At 46.0% G+C, this 21,034-nt stretch overlaps 1 protein-coding gene across 1 annotated transcript; it reads left to right on the forward strand.

The window, feature by feature from the left end:
* The first annotated feature begins 1,359 nt into the window (after positions 1 to 1,359).
* MOK (MOK protein kinase) lies at positions 1,360 to 20,040 on the forward strand. Its single transcript, XM_056851533.1, has 12 exons — positions 1,360 to 1,550; positions 8,850 to 8,964; positions 9,576 to 9,665; positions 11,753 to 11,823; positions 13,667 to 13,745; positions 14,470 to 14,518; positions 15,285 to 15,463; positions 15,984 to 16,085; positions 17,536 to 17,709; positions 18,761 to 18,872; positions 19,655 to 19,858; positions 19,936 to 20,040. Exons 1-12 carry the CDS (start codon positions 1,544 to 1,546, stop codon positions 20,014 to 20,016), a joined length of 1,263 nt encoding a protein of 420 aa, XP_056707511.1. The 5' UTR covers positions 1,360 to 1,543; the 3' UTR covers positions 20,017 to 20,040.
* Positions 20,041 to 21,034: the final 994 nt, after the last annotated feature.

Consider the following 21,034-nt stretch of genomic DNA (forward strand, 5'->3'; position numbering starts at 1 on the left):
TAAATTTTTAACGTTCAGTTATGAGTAACTTGCAAGTTTGCAATACGTTTCGTTTCTTTAGATCTTAAATATATTTTTATCGCTGCGAAATTAAGCAATCATTATGACGTGGCCGTAATAAAAGGCAGAAATCATGAATAGCGGTTTAGCAACCCACTCCGTCTCAATTAACGAATGTGTATTCGCTGACCTTGCTTATACAGCCTCGTCTACCGCAACTTTCTTGCACAGCTACGAAATATGAAGGCAAATTAGCAGCACGCTGATTAACTGATTTTAGCAGCAGACGAAAAAGGCTGCATTCCTAAAGACATTTGGACTAGAATTTGTTCTACCACTGTAGCCTAACATGGCTACCCTCCTGAAACCACATTTTAAATTTTTAAAAAATTAGGGAAATATTTTTTTTATTTTAATATTTGACAGATCTACAAACTACCTTACAGGGTTGTTGTGAGGATAAAAGAAAAGGAGGCCGGTGAGCTCCTTGGAAGAAGTGACATTAAAACACTGTTACTTTCTAGTTGAAGTCGTTAGACACTCCATATTTAAAAAAATGCATTCAGTTCTTAAACCCCTGAAGGCTATTTTGACATTATAAAGCACCTTGACTACTAAAGCTGAATTGAGCCTAGGGTTGTATATGTGTTGAGTGGGTGGGAAATAATCCAAGCACTAACCAGACATGCCTCCATTTAGATTCACCAGACGGGAGAAGAAAATAAGGCTAACCCAGACTATCCAAATAGATCAGGGTGGGTAGCTTTGTTAGTCTGTCTGTAGCAGTAGAAAAGAGCAAGAGCCCAGTTGCACCTTGAAGACTAACGAAATGTCTGGCAGGGTATGCGCTTTCGTGAGCTGAAGAAGAGAGCTGTGGCTCACAAAAGCGCATGCCCTGCCAGACATTTCGTTAGTCTTTAAGGTGCTACTGGACTATTGCTCTAAATCAGGACTTTTACCACCACGACACGGTTAGCTCTCGAGGAACCACTTTGCTTAAACCACTACTACGGAGGCGCAGAAACAAGACACTGCGCATGTGCGCAGCGGGTGGGGTTGCTTCTCCAAGGGCGCTGGAGAGCGGCGACGGCGGCTGCGCACAGCGAGCGTCCTCGGCGCAAGGAGGAGGGGGCTAGCAGGCGGCAGGGCGAGGCGCGAGCCGGCCACTGCGCACGCGCAAATGTCAAAGCCCCGCGATCATGAAGGCCACCTTGTGTTTCCCGCGGTTAATAGGAGAGGGCGGAGGTGAGCCACTGCGCTTGCGTCACTCTAGGGGCGGGCGAGGTGAGAGGAGGTGCGCGCAAAGGTTCCGAGGACGGCGTCACTGCGTTTGCGCCACGCCGGAGGGGGGCGGGGCCGGCAGGGTCGCGCTCCCGGGTTGAGGGAGAGCTCGACGCTCTGGGGTTGCCAGGGTGACGGGGATGCAACATGGCGCCCTGACAGCTCTGCCGTGGGGAGGGGGGTCTGGAGCTGCAGGGAGGGCGGCGTCCTCGACACCCGCCCCCTCCCCACCGGCGGGCACCCAGGGAAAAGCGAGCGGAGGATGAACAGTAAGGAAGGGGTGGGCGGGGGCAAGAGCAGTAGAGCCTCAGTGAGGGGAGGGGGCTTTAGTCCGCTGCATGGATCCACCCCTGGGGGGGGGGAGATACGGAATTGGGGGGGGGGCGGAGACACATGTCTTTATTTATTTTGTGATTTCTAGCCCGCCCTCCTCCAAGGCCAGCTCAGGGCGGGTTACATCATTTAAAGTTTATAACAACAATATTAAAACTTATAACAATAAAACCCAATAAGTTAGACAGGCGTAAGTGGATGGGGAGAAAAGAAATAGAAGAATGGGGTGGGCGTGGAGGTGCCCCCCCCCCCATGGCTATGCGAATTTATATATTTTGCTAGAGGTGTTTTTTTCCACACATACCCTTTTCTATGCACACACAAAGCATGTTTCTTGAGTGTTATCTTTTTGGGGACCCAATCTGACCAAATTCAATAAGTACTAGACAGTAGTTAAAAGAGAAGAGGAAGAAGAGTTGGTTTTTATATGCCTACTTTTTCTACCACTTAAGGAAGAATCAAACTGGCTTACAATCACCTTCCCTTCCCCTCCCCACAACAGACACCCTGTGAGGTAGGTAGGGCTGAGAGTGTGTGACTAGCCCAAGGTCATCCCACCTGGCTTCATGTGTAGGAGTGGGGAAATGAATCAAGTTCACCAGAGACAAGCATTAAGAGTGCAAGCCTAAGAATAATTTCCTAGGAGTAAGTCCCATTGAATAGACCTGAGCAGGATTCTGAGTAGACCAGTTGAGGAATGCTTAGTCACCTTAGTGGCCTTGATAAAGGCAAAAAGTTGGGGTTTAAATCTTATAAATAAATACATAAATACAACATCTTATCCTCTTTCTCCTCCCCCGTCTTTCTCTGTCCCAAATTAGGTGGGTACGTAATGCTATGGCCCTAATAATGAATTTGTGGTGCTAGCAATCATACAGCATATGGTTGGTATGCATAACACCCCTCGCTTGTATTTTCAGGCAAAGGTGGGAGAGCAGGAAAATATCCATCTGAGACCCTGGAGAGCAGACAATACTTTTCTGGGTAGACTAGTGTTATTTTTCTTATCATATAGTCTGTGAAAAAGAGACCTAGAGTATTATGGGGTGTATGTAACCATGGATTATGCTTTGTGCACTGATCTAGATAGGATCAATTGTGTTATCTGAGCTAACAAGGGTCAGTATGAAGGATTGGTGTGGTCACTATGTGGTTTACTGCTGTCTGGTGTGCTGCTGGGGAACACCTGAAGCTAAAAAAAATCTTTTTAGATATCAGAGCAGATCATGTCTTTCATTTAATTAAAAGCATGCCTTCCCTCACACCTTAATACAGATCCCCAGGGTGGTTCACAGATTTAAAAACGAATAAAAACCGGATTAGAAAATATATACTATACAGGGTTTTTTAAAAAAAAAAATGCTAAAAGTAAGCTAAAAGCCAGTAGAAAGATGAAACGGATAAAAGAAATGCCAGTGAATCCAAATATAATAAAATGCAGGTAGATCATGATGGGTAGCCGTGTTGGTCTGTCTGTAGCAGTAGAAAAAAACAAGAATCCAGTAGCACCTTCAAATCGAACAAAATTTCTGGCAGGGTGTGAGCTTTCGTGAGTCACAGCTCACTTCTTCAGATACCAACTTACCATGGTTAGTAGCCATTGATGGACCTCTCCTCCGTGAATCTATGTAACCAACCTCCATTTAAAGCTACCTTCCTTTGGCAGTGAATTCCACAGTTTTCAGAGCAGTCCTGAAGTGTGTCTGCGCTGCAGCAGCTGGCTGTGGTGTAACTATGGCACTGTTAGTCCACTCCCTGTTGGGTTTAGTTACTTGGCAGCCCGCAGGAAAAAAGTTGTTTCGGAATTTTTGGCTTTCAGTGGCTGTGCCACTGAGTTCCTTGGAGGTGCTGTGGGGAGGCAGTGGGGCTGTGACAGAAAGGGCTGCCAGAACCAATCAGGGGTCAAGAGGCACGGGGGGGGGGGGGAGTGGCAAGCCAAGCGCCCATCACAGCCCAGGGGCAGCACAGCCCCACCCCCACTTAAAGGGACCAAATCCTGTCACAAGTCCCTGCCCACAAGTCCCAGTGGTGGCACAGGCCCCTGCCCATGCATTGCCCTGCCCATGGAACCAAAAGCCAGCCTCCTGCACATTGAGAACGAGTGGGTATGGGAGCACATGGAGCACAGGATGCACCCTGCCACTCTTTTGGGGTTCTGCACCCTCTGACACCCTTGGAGAGGGAAGATCCAGCAGCCACAGGATAAGCAGTGGCCCTTTGTCTTAATCCTCCCCCCCCTCGTTCATAGGGGATCAGCATTACCCCCCCACACACACACACACACATACATACACCACTTCCCCTCCCCTTCCCATGCCTGGCCCCATGCTGCACCCAGGACAAATGCCACCCCCAACCGTGTCCCCTCAGCTTGGCACCCACACTTTCTGGCTGCAGGGATGAGAGCAAGGGCGTGTGGGGGAAGACGCTGCAAGCTGTGGCAACTTGCAGTGCTGCCAAAAGCTTCTGCACAGCCAGATCTGACCCAGAGCCAGCGGACACAGAGGCAGGCAGAGGGTGACCGTTGGCACCCCCGTGTCTGGTGACAGGAGCTTTCCCAGGCCCCCTCCCAGAGTTTTCAGTTCTGTTTTTTTTTTTTTTTAATTGCATTTGTTCCCCTGAAAAGGGGATGGGGCAACAGTGACTTCAAAGCTAGGAATATCCACAACTCGAGAAACTCAAATATTCTTCTTCATCCTTGTATGAGGGCTGGGGTCATGGAAGGATCTGCACATCCCTACAGATGACTGATCCCTCCCTGTGCAGTCCCAGACACTCACTTCATGTAGGGTGGATGCGCCTAGCTCTGAGGGCACTGGGCCCCAGGATACAATCAAGGCAGCTGGAACCTGGCGCACCACCCACAGCAACTGCGTATTTTGTTATGGTCATCATTTTCGGCAAGGGTACCAGCCAGAAGCCCGGTGTGCGTAATGGCCGCGGCACTGATCTTTTTTGCAAATGGCCCCCTACAAAGCCCGAACTCAGCATCTTTCACTTGCTCTGTTCCTTTATTACCATAACCCAATGGGGCTGAGGTTGCTGGGATCCACTGTGCCCTTCCAGGCCTCTGAAGAGGCAGATCCCCTGAAATTGACCAACATTGCTTTCCTGTGCCAAAAGACACCCATCCTTTGCAAATACTGACAGCAAGGCATTTCTAGCAGACCCCCCCCCCACTTCACCCCCACACACACACACACACAAACGGAACAGGGCAGACAGGACCAAACTATGTTTAGTGGCTCCTTTGTGCCCTTTCCGAGTGTCTTATGCATGGTTTGGAGAGAGTGGACAGGGAGAAGTTTTTCTCCCTCTCCCATAATACTAGAACACGGGGTCATCTGCTAAAGCTGGAGGGTGAGAGATTCAAAACAGATAAAAGGAAGTATTTTTTCACACAATGCATAGTTAACTTGTGGAACTCCCTGCCCCAGGATGTGGTGATGGCTGCCAGCTTGGAGGGCTTTAAGAGGGGAGTGGACGTATTCATGGAGGAGAGGGGTATTCATGGCTGTTAGTTAGAATGGATATTAGTCATGCTGCATACCTATTCTCTCTAGTATCAGAGGAGCATACCTATTATTTTGGGTGCGGTGGAACACAGGCAGGATGGTGCTGCTGCACTCGTCTTGTTAGTGGCTTCCTAGAGACACCTGGCTGGCCACTGTGTGAACAGACTGCTGGACTTGATGGGCCTTGGTCTGATCCAGCAGGGCCTTTCTTATGTTCTTATGTATTCATGTGCCCCTGGATTGGACATCTGCCGCAACTGCCCCTCTCCCCAAAGGCTGGCCTCACCCAAAACACCCTCACGTGTCTATCATACATGTCCAAACCAACAGCAAAAGATGGGTCCACCTTGACAGCTGCTCCACAGGAGTCTGCTCCTGCAAGGGAGTGAGTTCAAGTATTGTACTGTTAACCGCTCCACTCAGTATGGTGGGGCTTTGCCCCCCCCCCATAGTGCCCTGTCCAAGGGGGAGCCTGGGCCAATGACTGAGCTGTCAGTCCAGTGCACAGCTGAGAACTTGGGCCCCCTCCCCAAGCAGCTCTCCTAGGCCAGACCCCACACAACAACTCCCCCTGTGCATGGGAGCCATGGCGGCGGGGGTCTGTGGCTCCTGCTGCCCCTGCTGGGCTGTCATGCTGGCAGGCTCAGGTGCAGGAGGGGATGTTGCCAGGGCAGATACCAGCCATAGGCAAGGGGGAAGGGGGTTGGTGAAACAGACGGTTTACCTGTTAGTGGGCAGGCATCCCTTTGTGTCCTCCCAGCTTGGTGTAGTGGTTAAGAGCCAGAGTGGTGTAGTGGTTAAGAGCAGTGGACTCTGATCTGGAGAACCGGGTTTGATTCCCCACTCCTCCACATGGGCCATGGAGGCTAATCTGGTGAACCAGGTTGGTTTCCCCACTCCTACACATGAAGCCAGCTGGGTGACCTCGGACTAATCACAGCTCTCTTAGAGCTCTCTCAGCCCTACCTACCTCACAGGGTGTCTGTTGTGGGGAGGTGAAGGGAAGGTGATTGTAAGCTAGTTTGATTCTTCCTTAAGTGGCGGAGAAAGTTGGCATATAAAAACCAACTCTTCTTCTCCTCCTCCCCTCCCCCTCTGAAGATGGGGGGCTGTTTGGGTACAGAATTGGGAGGTCAGCCACGAAGTGGACCCTGTTGTGTGTTGGTGCAAACTGCTCACCCAGTAGTGCGACTTACACACATTTCTACTGTGGCAATTCCCATGACCCGTGGGTGTATGTTGAATGAAGAGGGTACAGCCAGGCATCTTACCTCAAACTGGTGTACTAATATACCTGGTTAATATGGCTGTCTGGTGTTTTGCAAGAAATCACATTGTGTGTGACGGATGCCCCTGCCTAATCCCATTAACTCCAAAGCCAGCCAGCCAGGCTGGCTGTTGTATGTGACGGAGCTCTTCTCCCTTATGCCTTCATTGATCTTTTCCTCAGCATCCTCTGCCCATTCTGCCTGGACCGAAGGATGACTGATGAGTTATGAACACACGAGGCAGCTTGAGGGGATACAATGTTGTTCTGTGATCAAAAGCTGTGCAAGCCTTAGCCTGAACCATGTCTGAATGGGAGATCGTGTATGTGAGTGTGGGGATTGCATAAAAGACATCCCAGTGACTAGAAGCACAAAAAATAGATAGCTAAGGAAGCTTAGCTTGTACTTGAATGCAAAGGAAAGTTTGTTCCTTGTGCATTTGCACAGCTGTGCAGTGTAAATGGTGCTGCTACAGTATAGTACAAATGCACAGCCATTTTGTTTTAAGTGGGAGCGGGGGGAGAAGCCTCAACAACAAAAACCCAATTTCTACTTCTTTGGCATAGTGCAGCTGACTGCTTTGTAAAAAGAGTAGCAGTAGATGGGTATAAATATAGAGACGCCTCAGCCCTGCCTTCTTCCTTGAGTTGCAGTGTAAACAAATTCACAACTGGAGGTCTTCACCAGGAAAGAATGGCAACAGGGAAAGAGATCTGCTGCTTCCTTTCTTGAAATGAGGACTCGGTAAAGCTGTTTGTAAAAAACCTCTGTCAGGACTAATAGTGCCTATTATGTGTTTAACAGCAGTCAAGAAATTTTGTCATGATAAATTAGCCAGCGGAGAGTTTAGAAGAGTGATACTGAGTGGCTGTTTGACCTGCCACCTGTGGTTCTTCTGAGCATCATTCCCCAACATGGCATTTCCTCCATGTTTCAGGAAAATGGGCAAGGCCCTTGCCTGGCGGAGGTTGTGGTTGGCTGGTGATTCCCTCTTAGGACAGAGAGAGGTTCTAACCACCCTGTTTCGTGCAATGCTAGAGTTCAATTTGCAGGGTAGTCTTAGTATAAGGAAGCCTTTAACACCCAGTATAATGAAGAGTTGCGGAGAACTTGAAAGCTTCCACAGTGTTTTGTGTTATAAGTCTGACTTGCAGGCTCTTTCCCATGCTCCAGATACACAAGGGCTAGCTAAGATTCAACAGTGGCAGGGAGAGACCCTCTGTACATGCTCAAAGGTACTCTGGTAATTTAAAAGGTTATAGTCACACATTTAATATTAACACTTATACCTTATTGTGTGTGTGTGTGGCAGGGTGGGGCTAAGGGCATGCAGTAGTCATGCATCTCTTCATGTTGAGGATAATTGCAAATCTGGCTCTCTGTGAGCCGTGAAAGTGAGTAACTACTGTTTTAGAAGCAGTTGCTGTAGAGCTGATGTACACAAGAACACTAAACTTAGGTCTTTTATGCAGGGAGGGGTCACCCCCGCCGACTGCTTCGGGGCTTCCTATTGATTATGCATGCCTTTTCCACCCGTCAGAGGTCACCTCACTCTCCGTCCGTTTTGCTCGTGTTTTGCTGTTTTAGCCAAAATCTGGAAAATGTGGGCAAAGCGCGAGTGGAGAGCAAGGCGACCTCTGATGGGCGGAAAAGGTATGCATAATCAAAAGGAAGCCCCAAAGCAGTCGAAGGGGGTGACTGCGGGGAAACATCCCCACATAAAAGGCCTAAGAGATGCCTCTCAGTTTTCTAATTCAGAAGATGGTTGGGCAGAAAGTAAAAAGGATAAAGAATGGTTGAAAGAGGGATCAAGTAAACTAGAGTCTAGCCAAACACAAGAACTAAGGAAAAAACAATGGATCAAAATTATGTTTTAGACACGTGGGAGATCAGTAATCTTGCTCCGGCTGTGAATGCTGAGCTTCTGATACACATGCTATAGAGATTCCCAAGATGACAAAACCAGCCCAATAAATGCCCACTTAATTTAAACCCTATAACAGTCAAGCTTTTTGTATGTCTGTAACTTGTTTTTGGCATGGATGCACATTAGATTCAGACTTCTGAATACCAAATAGGCACGCATATGGTTAGCATTTTCATTCTGTGGAAGAAAATGACTATCTATGCTTGGCTTAATAGGACTCTAAAATGCACTTAAAATCCCGGGAATTAATTCATCGCCGGACATGAGCTTTACACATAATCTGTAGTAAGAACTGTACTTTTCAGAATCGTTATGCATTGATGAAAGATTAAACCTTTTGACAGATCTAGAGATCCTTGGGAGCTGGTTCAAAGGGCTCAATTTGCTGAATCTCTAGGCTGGAAATGAGTGCACCATAAGTAAACCACAATTACGATTGTTTTCTGAAGCAGAATTTTATTAAGCTATCCTAAAGATAATAAGCTCACCATCTGTACTAAAACCTAGTTTTGTTGCTCTTTTAAGAATACAAAACAATTGGTAAAATTGGTGAGGGAACTTTTTCCGATGTTCTGAAGATACAGTGTCTGAGAGACGGCAAATATTATGCGTGTAAGCAAATGAAACAGCATTTTGAAAGGTAAGCACAAATGGCATTTCCAACTTTTTTGACATTAACCTTAAATTCTAAACAGTTTGTTTAACCTTCCTAATCAAATATGGATTTTAAAGTGGATTCTGAACAAAAACCCTGTTGGTGAGTAACCCTATAATCTTACTTGATTCAAGATTTATCAGTGTGACTATCCAAGCTTCTCCCTCTTCACGTGGTTGAGAAATCAGTGCAGTTGAAGAGGCCCTCTAAATAAGTCAGTTGGGCAGGGGTCATCTTGCATATAAAATATGCTTGATGGAAACAGAAAAAGAGGACCTCTTTAGAGCTCAGATCCAGCGACTTGTCTTTCAGAGGCCAACATAAGTGGCTTTCAGACTACTGGGGAACATCTCAAGGGGGTTCTGACGCAACATTAGAAGCTGTTGCCAGAAAAAAAAAAGCACCATGAAATCCCAGTGCAGGTGAACAGTTGTGTGCTTGCGCCCCACAGGGGTTTCTTTGGAGTACAGCCTATTTCTACATGACCTGACCCAACAACTGAACAGAACAACATCAAATAAAGTAGTGTTTATTCTTTAGTTATGGAGGGTGAGTTACAATGTCAACCTAATTTTCTCATTTTAACTGTATTTTAGTATCGAGCATGTGAATAACCTGCGAGAAATCCAAGCGTTAAGGCGACTGAATCCACACCAAAACATCCTGACGCTGCATGAAGTGATATTGTAAGTGCTGTGTGTTTTTTTCTACCCATTTCTGTATCCTGTTTATTTTTCAACAGTTTTTTTAAAAAGAAATTAGATTGAGGGAGGTGTTTAATCATCATTTAATTCAGCAACCTCGACCAGATTAACATTTGAGGCAACAACCCTGTTTTTTCTTTTGGATGGTGATAGCCTAACTCTTGCAGCATCTCCTGTCTCCAACATGGTAGCCAAGGGCCACGTTAAGACATGAGAGAAGATCCGTAATCAGATCTCTAAGTTTAAAAAGAAAAAGAGTTAATAGTAGCTGGAGAGTTAAGATTTGGGACTGCAGTGTAAGGGTATTTAGCTAGCGGGTTGTAGTCGTACCACTTCTGGTTCTCTCTTTACTGCCTCTGAACTGTTTGCTAAAAGCCAGCTGGCATCAGAGACAGAAAGAAATAAACTTTACAGAACCACAACAATGGGACATGGTGAGTCACAGTGCAAATTGTATAAGCCCCCAGGTGGCTTCTTTTTGACCCACAGGAGGAAATGTTCGCTCACTTAATTTTCAGGCAACTTCTTTAAGCTTGACTCTGACCCAGAAGCATGAGCCAAAGGGCAAAAGTCCAAGGGTTCTTGCCCTTCGGCTTTTTAGCTGATTGTACTAGCCGGAAGCAAGGAGGGAAATCTGCTGGCAAAGAGGGAGGTGTGTGCTGTACATGGAAGCCTTTTCTTCCCCTTGTCCTGTTTGTTGGTTTACATTGTGTTTTTGTATCGAACGCCACTTTGGGTCCCCGTTAGGGAGATAAGTGGCACATAAATGCTCAAATAATTTTTTTAAAAAATGGGTGCTTGTATGATTTCTGCAACAGAAAGTGGGGAGTTCGCACCACAAAAAAAGGCAGAGGATAAAGGGTTAAACCCACCCCTTCCCTAGGGCTGTAGGTCTGATCCAAATAATCTCCTCCTCCCACACTTCCACTATTATCTCTTTTTAAAAAAGAAACACACGCAGGACAAAACCCAGTCACAAATCTTCCACCATCCTGTCTAGTGTGTGCCCCAAGACTCTGCTGTTGGGAAGAGGGGCTTCTGGTCTCTTCAAGCTTGCACAGTGTGAGCAGTACCCACATATCAATAGGAATACTGATCAAAGTCAGTATTGTCCATCAAAGTCATTATTGTCTACTCAGACCAGCAGTGGCTCTCCAGGGTCTTCTCAGGCAGAGGTCTTTCACATCACCTACTTGCATAGTGAAATTGTGGGACTCCCTGCCCCAGGATGTGGTGATGGCTGGGAACTTGGAAGGCTTTAAAAGGGGAGTGGACATGTTCAGGGAGGAGAGGGGTATTCATGGCTATTAGTTAGAATGGATACTGGTCATGCTGCATACCTATTCTCTCTAGTATCAGAGGAGCATGCCTATTATTTTGGGTGCAGTGGAACACAGGCAGGATGGTGCTGCTGCAGTCGTCTTGTTTGTGGCTTCCTAGAGGCATCTGGTTAGCCACTTTGTGAACAGACTGCTGGACTTGATGGACCTTGGTCTGATCCAGCATGGCCTTTCTTAGGTTCTTATGTTCTAATAGCTTCGTCGTATTCCACTGATGGCAAATTTTGCAGTAATCTCTTTGCACAATGGAATTTTTTGTAAAAGTGTATTGGGTCCCCCCATCTTTATCATTGGTGTGTATATGGTGCCAAATCGACAATTCCAAAGGCGCAAGGGAAATGCAGTCTGGGACTCAAGAATTTAAACTAAAGAGCATTTCATCTGTCACAAGGAAGATCATTGTGCCACCTGTCTATTCTGTATGGGCAGTACATGATTGTCAGCTACGCTGCCTACAGTTTTCACACTAGATTCTCCTGAAATTAAGAACTGTGAAATGCTGCTACCAAACCCCATTTTCCCCTACACCAAAACGAAGAATGTTTATGTTAACTCTGTTACTGGATTTTCAGTTCTTTTTCACATTTAACATTTGTAAAGGCAAATTAAAAAAATTAAGCAGAAAACTATTGCTATAAATACATACCACGGAGGGGAAATGAGCCAAAGGAGCAAGAGAAACCTCCTGTTTTCATATAGTTACATTAAAATGGAAACTTTTTTTTTTAGCGACAAGAAAGTTGGGGCTGTTGCATTAATATGTGAACTTATGGACATGAACATATATGAACTGATAAAAGGTATGTGGGCTACGCAATGACTCCTAAAAGTATTATGTACATTTTGTTTTTGCCGTCAGGTCACATCTGACTTATGGCAACCTCGTTGGGGTTTCCAAGGCAAGAGACGTCCAGAGGTGGTTTGCCAGTGCCTGCCTCCATGTCACAACCCTGGTGTTCCTTGGAGGCCTCCCATCCAAATACTTGCCAGGGTCGACCCTGCTTAGCTTCTGAGATCTGATGAGATCAGGCTATCCTGGGATACCCAGGACAAGGCTATGTACATCTAGTTATATGCAAAAATCCAGATTCCTGAAAATCAACAGGATGGATTGGACTCAACTAGCTTCTTCATTCAGTTTTACCTACTTCCCATTGTTATTACACCTCCCATCTCATGTGGATTTTGTACATGCAGACCCCTGTTTTGTTGGTTACTGAGGACCCCTCCTGCCTTTTTCATCAGCAGGAAAGTTGGCTGGATCCCACCCGACGTTATTAAAATGTTGAACACCAGGTGTAATCTTTCAAAAACTGTTTACGGAACTTTATGTAGACATACGTTTTGGGTTGGATCCAAAGGTCACTTTACTCCACCATAAGTCACTCTTGCCCACAGAAAGGGGGGGCGGTGCCACCCATCCTCCCACTCAACTCTCCAAAATGTTGCTGGTGGGGGGGAGAGAGGGGGACTTTCAGGAACAGTGCAGGGAGCAAATTGGAAAGGGGAATCTGTGAGAATTGCCTTTGCCTCCTGCAGGTGGAAAAATGAACTGTGGATCCAGCCCTTTGCCTACAAACACAGACCATTTTCTTCCCAGTATGTGATGGCACAGAAAGGTTCTGGAATACGGAGCAGACGTCTCCAGTATATTTGCAGAGGCTGTGCGCTGGAAAGGAGGGGGGCAGGGAGCGATGAAAAGATGCAGTATATAGGGAACAGGAATCGTTGTGCTGAGTGCGCTGTATAATAGGACCCCTGCTGTAGCCCTTCTGCCTTTAGGTGTGAGCATCTATTCTGGTCTTAAGGCTGTGATGCTTGAGAAGCGCCTTCCAGCTCAAAAGGAATGGCTTTCTTGTTCTGCAATAAGGAAGCCGTGGAGAGAGGAATAGGGTGGCGTGGCCTGCCCTTCCTCTGTCTACCCAAAAAGCTAGCCTCCTTCACAACTTCCTTCCCATCCAGATAGAATGACTAGGAGGTAACGTTCCGTGTGCACAGCAGGCCCTTCTCCTGCTTGTTCAAGTCTCACAAGCGAAAAGCAAACTCTAAACGGGAATTTTCCAGTCAAACTGGCAGGGATGAGGAAGTCATAGGATCATAGATTTGGAAGGGGCCATACAGAACATCTATTCCAACCCCCTGCTCAATGCAGGATCAGCCTAGAGCATCCCTGACAAGAGTTTGTCCAGCCGTTTCTTGAAGACTGCCAGAGAGGGGGAGCTCACCACCTCCCTAGGCAGCTGATTCCACTGCTTAACTATTCTCACTGTAAAAAAATTTTTTCCTAATGTCTAGCCGGTACCTTTCTGCCTGTAATTTCTGCCCATTATTGCGAGTCCTATCCTTTGCTGCTAGCAGGAACAGCTCCCTGCTTTCCTCTAAGTGACAGCCTTTCAAATGACAGTCAGCACCTCATAGGGTCATTGTGAGGACACAATGGAGGAGGGAAGTATCCCATATTCCATATGGGATTAAAATGTTAAGGACATTATGAAAGTGCAAATTACCGCCAGTACAGGAACTGTCCCTCTCATAAACATACTTGAAGTGACAGAAAGAGACTGTAAAGCTTGACAGCTGAAAGTGATCTTGGTGTAAAACTATAAAGTGCCTGGTCTTTAATTTTACTATTTAAAATTCTAGGGAGAAAAAAACCGCTGCCTGAAAAAAGAATAACGAGTTACATGTACCAGTTGTGCAAGTCTCTCGATCACATGCATAGGTAGGATAGCGTTGTCGTCGTCATTGCAAAAATAACTGTTTGATGATTGTACTGGGCTGGGGTCCGTGCTCCTAAGGTGCTTCTGCACATGCACAAAGAGTTGTTGATTTGTCCTCGCTGCCGCCTCTTGTGCCACCCTGGATGCTGCTCCAGAGCATTCATTGGGTGTGGCTTCCCAGAAGAATCATAGAATCATAGAGTTGGAAGGGACCACCAGGGTCATCTAGTCCAACCCCCTGCACAATGCAGGAAATTCCAAACTACCTCCCCCCTCACACCTCCAGTGACCCCTACTCCATGCCCAGAAGATGGCCAAGGTGCCCTCCCTCTCATCATCTGCTTAAGGTCATAGAATCAGCATTGCTGATAGATGGCCATCTAGCCTCTGCTTAAAAACCTCCAGGGAAGGAGAGCTTACCACCTCCCGAGGAAGCCTGTTCCACTGAGGAACCACTCTGTTAGAGAATTCTTCCTAATGTCTAAACGGAAACTCTTTTGATTTAATTTCAACGCGTTGGTTCTGGTCCGACCTTCTGGGGCAACAGAAAACAACTCGGCACCCTCCTCTATATGACAGCCCTTCAAGTACTTGAAGAGGTATAAGAGGTTCAGCGGGGGGAACGGGCACGTAACCAGGAAATCCTGAGGGGCACAGGGCTGTCTGGAGGCTGTCTTTGGGGTCTGAGCCCTCGCTTACCTTGCTGTCATTCTTCTCTTGACATAGGAATGGAATATTCCACAGAGATGTGAAACCAGAAAACATATTAATAAAGGTAGGTCATGCTGCGTAACGTTTTAGTGTAAACAAGATATGGCTTCCATCCAAAACCTCCCTTATGAATAGTTGTATTGAATCAACACCGAAATCATCGGGACTACTCATTCTTTTTCCAGAGCTGGGATTTTGAAATGCATCGTGCTCTTGTGGAAAATAAGGCTGAGAGTTGCAGTCCTAAAGCAAAGTTACTCCATCACTGAACCCTGTGGCTTCACTGGACTCGGAAGGGTGTAACTCTACTTAGGACTGCACTGTTTCTGGCATTAGTGTCCAAGGTTCCTTTTGGAAACCTGAAGGTGCTGTCCCCACTCCCTTTCCAATTGTTGGCTGGCCATGTATTCTCTGTCACTGTTGGTAAAAATAGCAAGTCCTTAAAAAAAAAAAAACAGGAAAGAATTTTCTCATTTCAAAGTAACTACCCTGATTTCTATTGTCGGACGTTTTCTGCAGGGGTCTCCGAAATGTTAGTGCTCGAGCCTGTACATCTTCACGTATCTTCCTAGGTGCACATATGGTGCACAATGACCCCAGTCTCAACAAGTTATTGCTAGCCTGAAGCATTAATTAAAATGACATTGACAAAACCAATGGGTCACCTTTCCCGTATGGGACACTAACAAGGACTGCTTGGTTCAGGCTTGTAATGGCCGGTCCCATTCTTTTAGAAACCCTTCTGCGTTAAAAAACAAAAAACAAGAACCCTCTTCTCATTTGAAATGCACAAGAACCCTCATTTGAAATGCACAACTGTTTCATTGCAGCAGGAGCTTCTGAAATTAGGGGATTTTGGATCCTGTAGGAGTATACATTCCAAACAGCCCTATACGGAATACATCTCCACCCGCTGGTACAGAGCGCCAGAGTGCCTTCTCACCGATGGCTACTATGGCTACAAAATGGACATGTGGAGCGCTGGCTGTGTGTTCTACGAAATTGCAAGGTATGCCGTTAATCAGAAAGATGATCATTTATGCCTATGGTGATACTTTAAAGCTTTACTAATAGGCAAATTGGACAATCATTGACTGATGAAGCTTGCTGCGTAAATGGATGAAATTATATCCGGAATCTCCGTCTGATCGATTGTTCTTGATTCTTATCGGTGATCCAATTGTGACTGTTACCTGCGATTTACCTGCTATCGGAACGCTGACTTGCAGCTGAATTGGATTGTTTAAGAAGTGGATTGTATGTTAAAGAAGACCTGGATTCCTGAACTTAGTTCTTGTTTTGTTAGTTGTACAATTTGTGTATTTTGGAGCTAGATCAGCTGTATTTTTGTTGTCATTTACTTGGTATTATTGTATACAATTTGTGTAAATAAGATTAATTTTTGTTACATAGCCAGCGTGCTGTATTTGTCATTTGGTTAATCAGAAAGGGGCATCAGCCTGGCTTACCGGCCACGGGAAGAGTTTCATAGTCAGTGCCACCAATTCTGTTCCTCCTTTTGTTTACAGTTTCAACCCACTTTTTCCTGGATTAAACGAACTAGACCAGATCTCAAAAATCCATGAAATTATAGGTACTCCTCCTAAGAAGATTCTTAATAAGTTCAAACAGTAAGTAGTGCGCCAGCTAAAATTAAAAGTTGCTAGAATTTCTTCCTTAAATGAATAATGCAGGGGTCCCAACCTTTGACCTTTGCTAACATACATGATGGAAGAACTGCGGTTGTGAGCAGTTAAGGGAGGGACCGTGGCTCAGCAGTCGAGCACCTGCTTTGCATGCAGAGGGTCCCACGTTCAATCCCCGCCTTCTCCAGCTAAAAGAATCAGGTAGTGGGTGATGTGAAAGTCCGAGACACTGGAGAGCTGCTGTCAGTCAGAATAGACAATGCTGACCTCAGTAGACCAATAGCCAGACTCATTATAAGGAAGCTCCAGGTGTTCAGGAAATACCTTGTGCACAAGATACACTTAATCAAGTTGCAAAGCCAACAAATTCCAGTTTCCTATGTCCTATGAAGTTTCTCTTGGCCTGATTTCTCCTCCCTTCACCCTCCCACAATATTGACTTACCCTACAAGGCTGTTGTAAAGATGGCTACAATAAAATACGCCAAGTGCTTTGAACACTCTGCCCTGCCATAGAAGCCGGCCCAATCTTAGAAGGCCTCAGAGCTGCACCTGGCAGACTTTTCCAGGACATTGGTGGGGGGGGGGGAGAGGACAAGGCCCGGTAGCCCCCTGAGACCTCCCTAAGAAGGGTGGGGCTTTATAAACATGAGCATCCCAGGGCTGAGGTCTCCCCCAAGTTGGCTGCTGGAGCACCCAAAGATAGTGTGGGAGCAACTTGGAGGGAAGAGAAGGACAAGGATGGAACCTGAGCCGTCCCCTATCTTCCCCTTGGCGTCTTCTTAGAGGATGGGCAGGGGAGTCAGGTCACCACCCTTGGCATGAAGATGTGGCTGTTTTGCACAGGTTGTAGCCTAGTCAAAATGCTTCACTTATAAATCAGGGATGAATTGAACTGAGCAAGAGGTGGGCTTTAATGCCTGTGTTCTGTTAGCTCCATAAAAACATAAAAAAGGCCATGCTGGTTCAGACCAAGGTCCATCGAGTCCAGCAATCTGTTCACACAGTGGCCAACCAGGTGCCTCTAGGAAGCCCACAAATAAGACTGCAGCAGCACCATCCTGCCTGTGCTCCAAAACACCTAATTGAATAGTCATGCTCCTCTGATCCTGGAGAGAATAGGTATGCATCATGACTAGCATCCATTTTTACTAATAGCCATGGATAGCCCTCTCCTCCATGAACATGTCCACTCGCCTCTTAAAGCATTCCAACTTGGCAGCCATCACCACATCCTGGGGCAGGGAGTTCCACAATTTAACTATGTGTTGTGTGAAGAAAAACGTACTTTTATCTGTTTTGAACCTCTCACCCTCCACCTTCAGCTGTTTTGAATCTCTCACCCTCCCTCTTTTAGCTATCCCCCCCCCCCAGCCCCCAGTGATATTTCGAGTCGGTCGACAGGAATGAGTTCTCTTTCCTTGGATTTAACGCAGGTCAAGAGTGATGAGCTTTGACTTTCCCATCAGAAAAGGGAAAGGAATCTCTCCGCTTATGCCCAACTTGTCCAAGAAGAGCCTGGCACTCATGTATTCAATGATACAGTATGACCCCGATGAAAGAATCGATGCCCGTGAAGCACTACAGCACCCTTACTTCAGAGAGTTGAGGTAAGCAGAGGTTTTTGACACAGGCTGACCGCGAGCTGTGCAGTAGATGCGGTGGAGGTTCGTCCCCAAGCTGTCCATCCCAAAATTTAATGTAGCTCGTGGATCCCAAACTTTTTTGAGCCCGCGGGCACATTTGGAATTTTGACACGACGTGGTGGGCACAGGAGGCGGAGCCAGCCACAAAATGATTGCCACAGCTTAATTTATAAGAACATAAAGTCCATGCTGGATCAGACCAAGGCCCATCAAGTTGTTTTCTGTTGCCCTAGATGGTCGGATCAGAACCAACGAACGGGTTGAAATTAAATCAAGAGTTTCCATCTAGACATTAGGAAGAATTTTCTAACAGTTAGAGCGGTTCCTCAATGGAACAGGCTTCCTTGGGAGGTGGTAAGCTCTCCTTCCCGGGAGATTTTTAAGCAGAGGTTAGATGGCCATCAGTCAGCAATTCTGATTCTATGATCTTAGGCAGATCAAGAGAGGGAGGACACCTTGGCCATCTTCTGGGCATGGAGTAGGGGTCACTGGGTGTGGGGGAGAGGTAGTTGTGAATTTCCTGCATTGTGCAGGGGGTTGGACTAGATGACCCTGGTGGTCCCTTCCAACTCTGTGATTCTAAGTCCAGCAGTCTGTTCACCCAGTGGCCAACCAGGTGCCTCTAGGAAGCCCACAAACAAGACAGCTGCAGCAGCATTGTCCTGCCTGAGTTCCACAGCACCTCATATAATAGAAATGCTCCTCTGATCCTAGAGAGAATGGGTATAAGAGTAACACAGTAAAGATGCTTTCAGTGTAGATGTATAATTTCAGTAACACAGTGTAGACACTCGTGCTGTGGTGGCATGTTGGGGACCCCTGATCTAGGCTGTGAATTCCATGGGATGCCAGTCAAAACCTGTACTCTTACCTGGCAAGGATCAGGCAACTAACAGCTGCATCGTCAATCACTGTTTAGCGTAACCAAACAACATGTTCCTATGACACTGCTCCCTCTCCAGTCTGTGCCACTGAATTTCAGATGTGGGGGTTTGTCTGGCTTTGCACCGAACAGGATAGCAGAGAAGCAAGCTTTCGCTATCCGCAGGAAAATGAGATTAGCTGAAAACCCCTTGGAGAGGGACTTCATCGGCTTGCGGCGTATTTCAAAGGAGGATCAAAGGCAGGTAATTTTTAAATCAAAGAATCACCAATAAGCCTGTATAAAATACTGTCATTCTGACTTCCCGACAAAACGTTTGGGCGATTTGATCAACAGCCTTTATGAGCCGCAACGGCGTTGGAATATTGGGGGCCTCGAGTGTGGATTTGTGCTGTATCCAGATATTGTCAGTCTGGTTCCAAAAGTATTGTGCATGTTATCACACAGATTGGATCAGTATACAGGAAGCGCAATATTTGGGGCTCAGGTTGTTCATGTAACTTCTGGGGAATGATTCTGGATACGCGATCCGACATGCATCGATACAAATCCTTTCTGGAAAATTTACATGGATCCTAGTGTTATTATCCTGCCTGTGTTCTACAGCACATAATATCACAGGCTTGCTCCTCTGATCCTGGAGAGAATAGGTATGCATCATGACTAGTATCCATTTTGACTAGTAGCCATGAATATCCCTCTCCTCCATGAACATGTCCACTCCCCTCTTCCAAGTTGGCAGCCATCAGCACATCCTGGGGCAGGGAGTTCCACAATTTAACTATGTGTTGTGTAAAGAAACATTTCCTTTTATCAGTTTTGAATCTCTCACCCTCCAGCTTCAGCAGATGACCCCGCGTTCTAGTATTATGAGAGGGAGAAAAGCTTTTCCCTGTCTTCTCTCTCCAAACACAGATCAGCGCAAGATTGGGGTTTTGTTTGTTTTTGTTTTATAAACTTAGCGTTTAACTTAACAGGAAGATAACCACTTTGAGACACTGAATGTTGTATTTTTTATTTTAAAAGAACTTTCTGAGGGAAACCCAGGAGAATCCACTGGGACATCACGGACCTCCCTATGCAGTAGAGTTGCCAAAACTGACTGTTCCTGCAGTAACCAACTTGACTTCTTACCCTAGTGCTCCGTTTCAGTCGGTTTTTACCTTGCCAGCCACCAACAGACCAGTCCAGGTGTTGCAGCCCATCACATGTTTTGGGACGCACTGCAAGGTAAAAACTGCCTTGCTTATCTTAACGCACAATTGTACGCAGCCAGCCGGTTGTAACTTCTGTTGTCTCGCCAACAGTCTGAAAAGCAGAAGGAATTTAAGTCTCCCATGAAACAGTTCCACTTGCCGGCTCTGGAAAGAAGAGGTGGAGGCTTCTGATGGTTAGGATCCCCCGCGCCCTCCGTGTTCTCAAAGGTACATCAACAGCAATAGTGCCTTCACAAATGCTGCAGCAAGATACTACAATAAGCAGTTCTTTCGGTACTTGTTCTTGGTTTTTAAACACGATTGTCTACGTAAGCACCATTTTCGTTGCTCAGAATGCACTTTATGATTTTTTTAAAAAGTTCCTTATAAACATCAACAACAAAAACCCTTTCCCCTCTTCTTAAGTGGATCATAAACTTGTTCAAGTGTGCTGGACCCGTAGGAATGAAATTGTTACAAGTTTTATATTAAATGCGAAGAAGTGTTATTTTATGATATGTTAAGACTGAATCTGTGTATTTTTATATATGTGCTCTGTAGAGAGAGATGAGTCAACGTCTCAGATAGTTATTTGGTAGTTTCCAAACTTGAGTCTTGTTAAAGTATCTTCTGGATTATGTTGCTACACCGGATTTGAATGCAATTTAGCACAAGACACCCCCCCCCCCAAACCACTTGCCTATGTAATAGGCACGTATTCCTGCATGGAAAATTCATGAAAGGATCATCAGTTTTCAGTGTTGCTGTCTCTCAAAAGGTCTGAAAGCATGACTCATCTAAGCCAGAACTACGATGTATCTTATCAGCATAGTTCAATACAGACTAATTTCAAATAATATTTTTTGTGTTTGTGCTATGGGTGACAAATCACATTTGGTAATTTTATTTAGGATTTTTTTCCTCCTCCATGGATATGATCTTTAGTCTTTCAGAATTACTCCACATAAATTGATTGTGTGTGTTTTTTTTAAAGCACGGCCCGTTTATGATGATGATGAAAATGCTGTTTGATCAAATGTTACTAAAGTTAACTGCGGTGTCTCTTTTTGGGAAAACAAATCTACTTCCATACAGAGTCATTCTATAAGGGGGGGATGGTCTGTTTTACTGGCACTGCTCTCTCTTTATAGTAGGAAGCATTAATGGATCTTGCTGCCAGCAGTGATCCACCAGCTGCATAGAGTGTACA

Source organism: Euleptes europaea, chromosome 6 (assembly GCF_029931775.1).
Source record: "Euleptes europaea isolate rEulEur1 chromosome 6, rEulEur1.hap1, whole genome shotgun sequence".
Lineage (NCBI taxonomy): Eukaryota > Metazoa > Chordata > Lepidosauria > Squamata > Sphaerodactylidae > Euleptes > Euleptes europaea.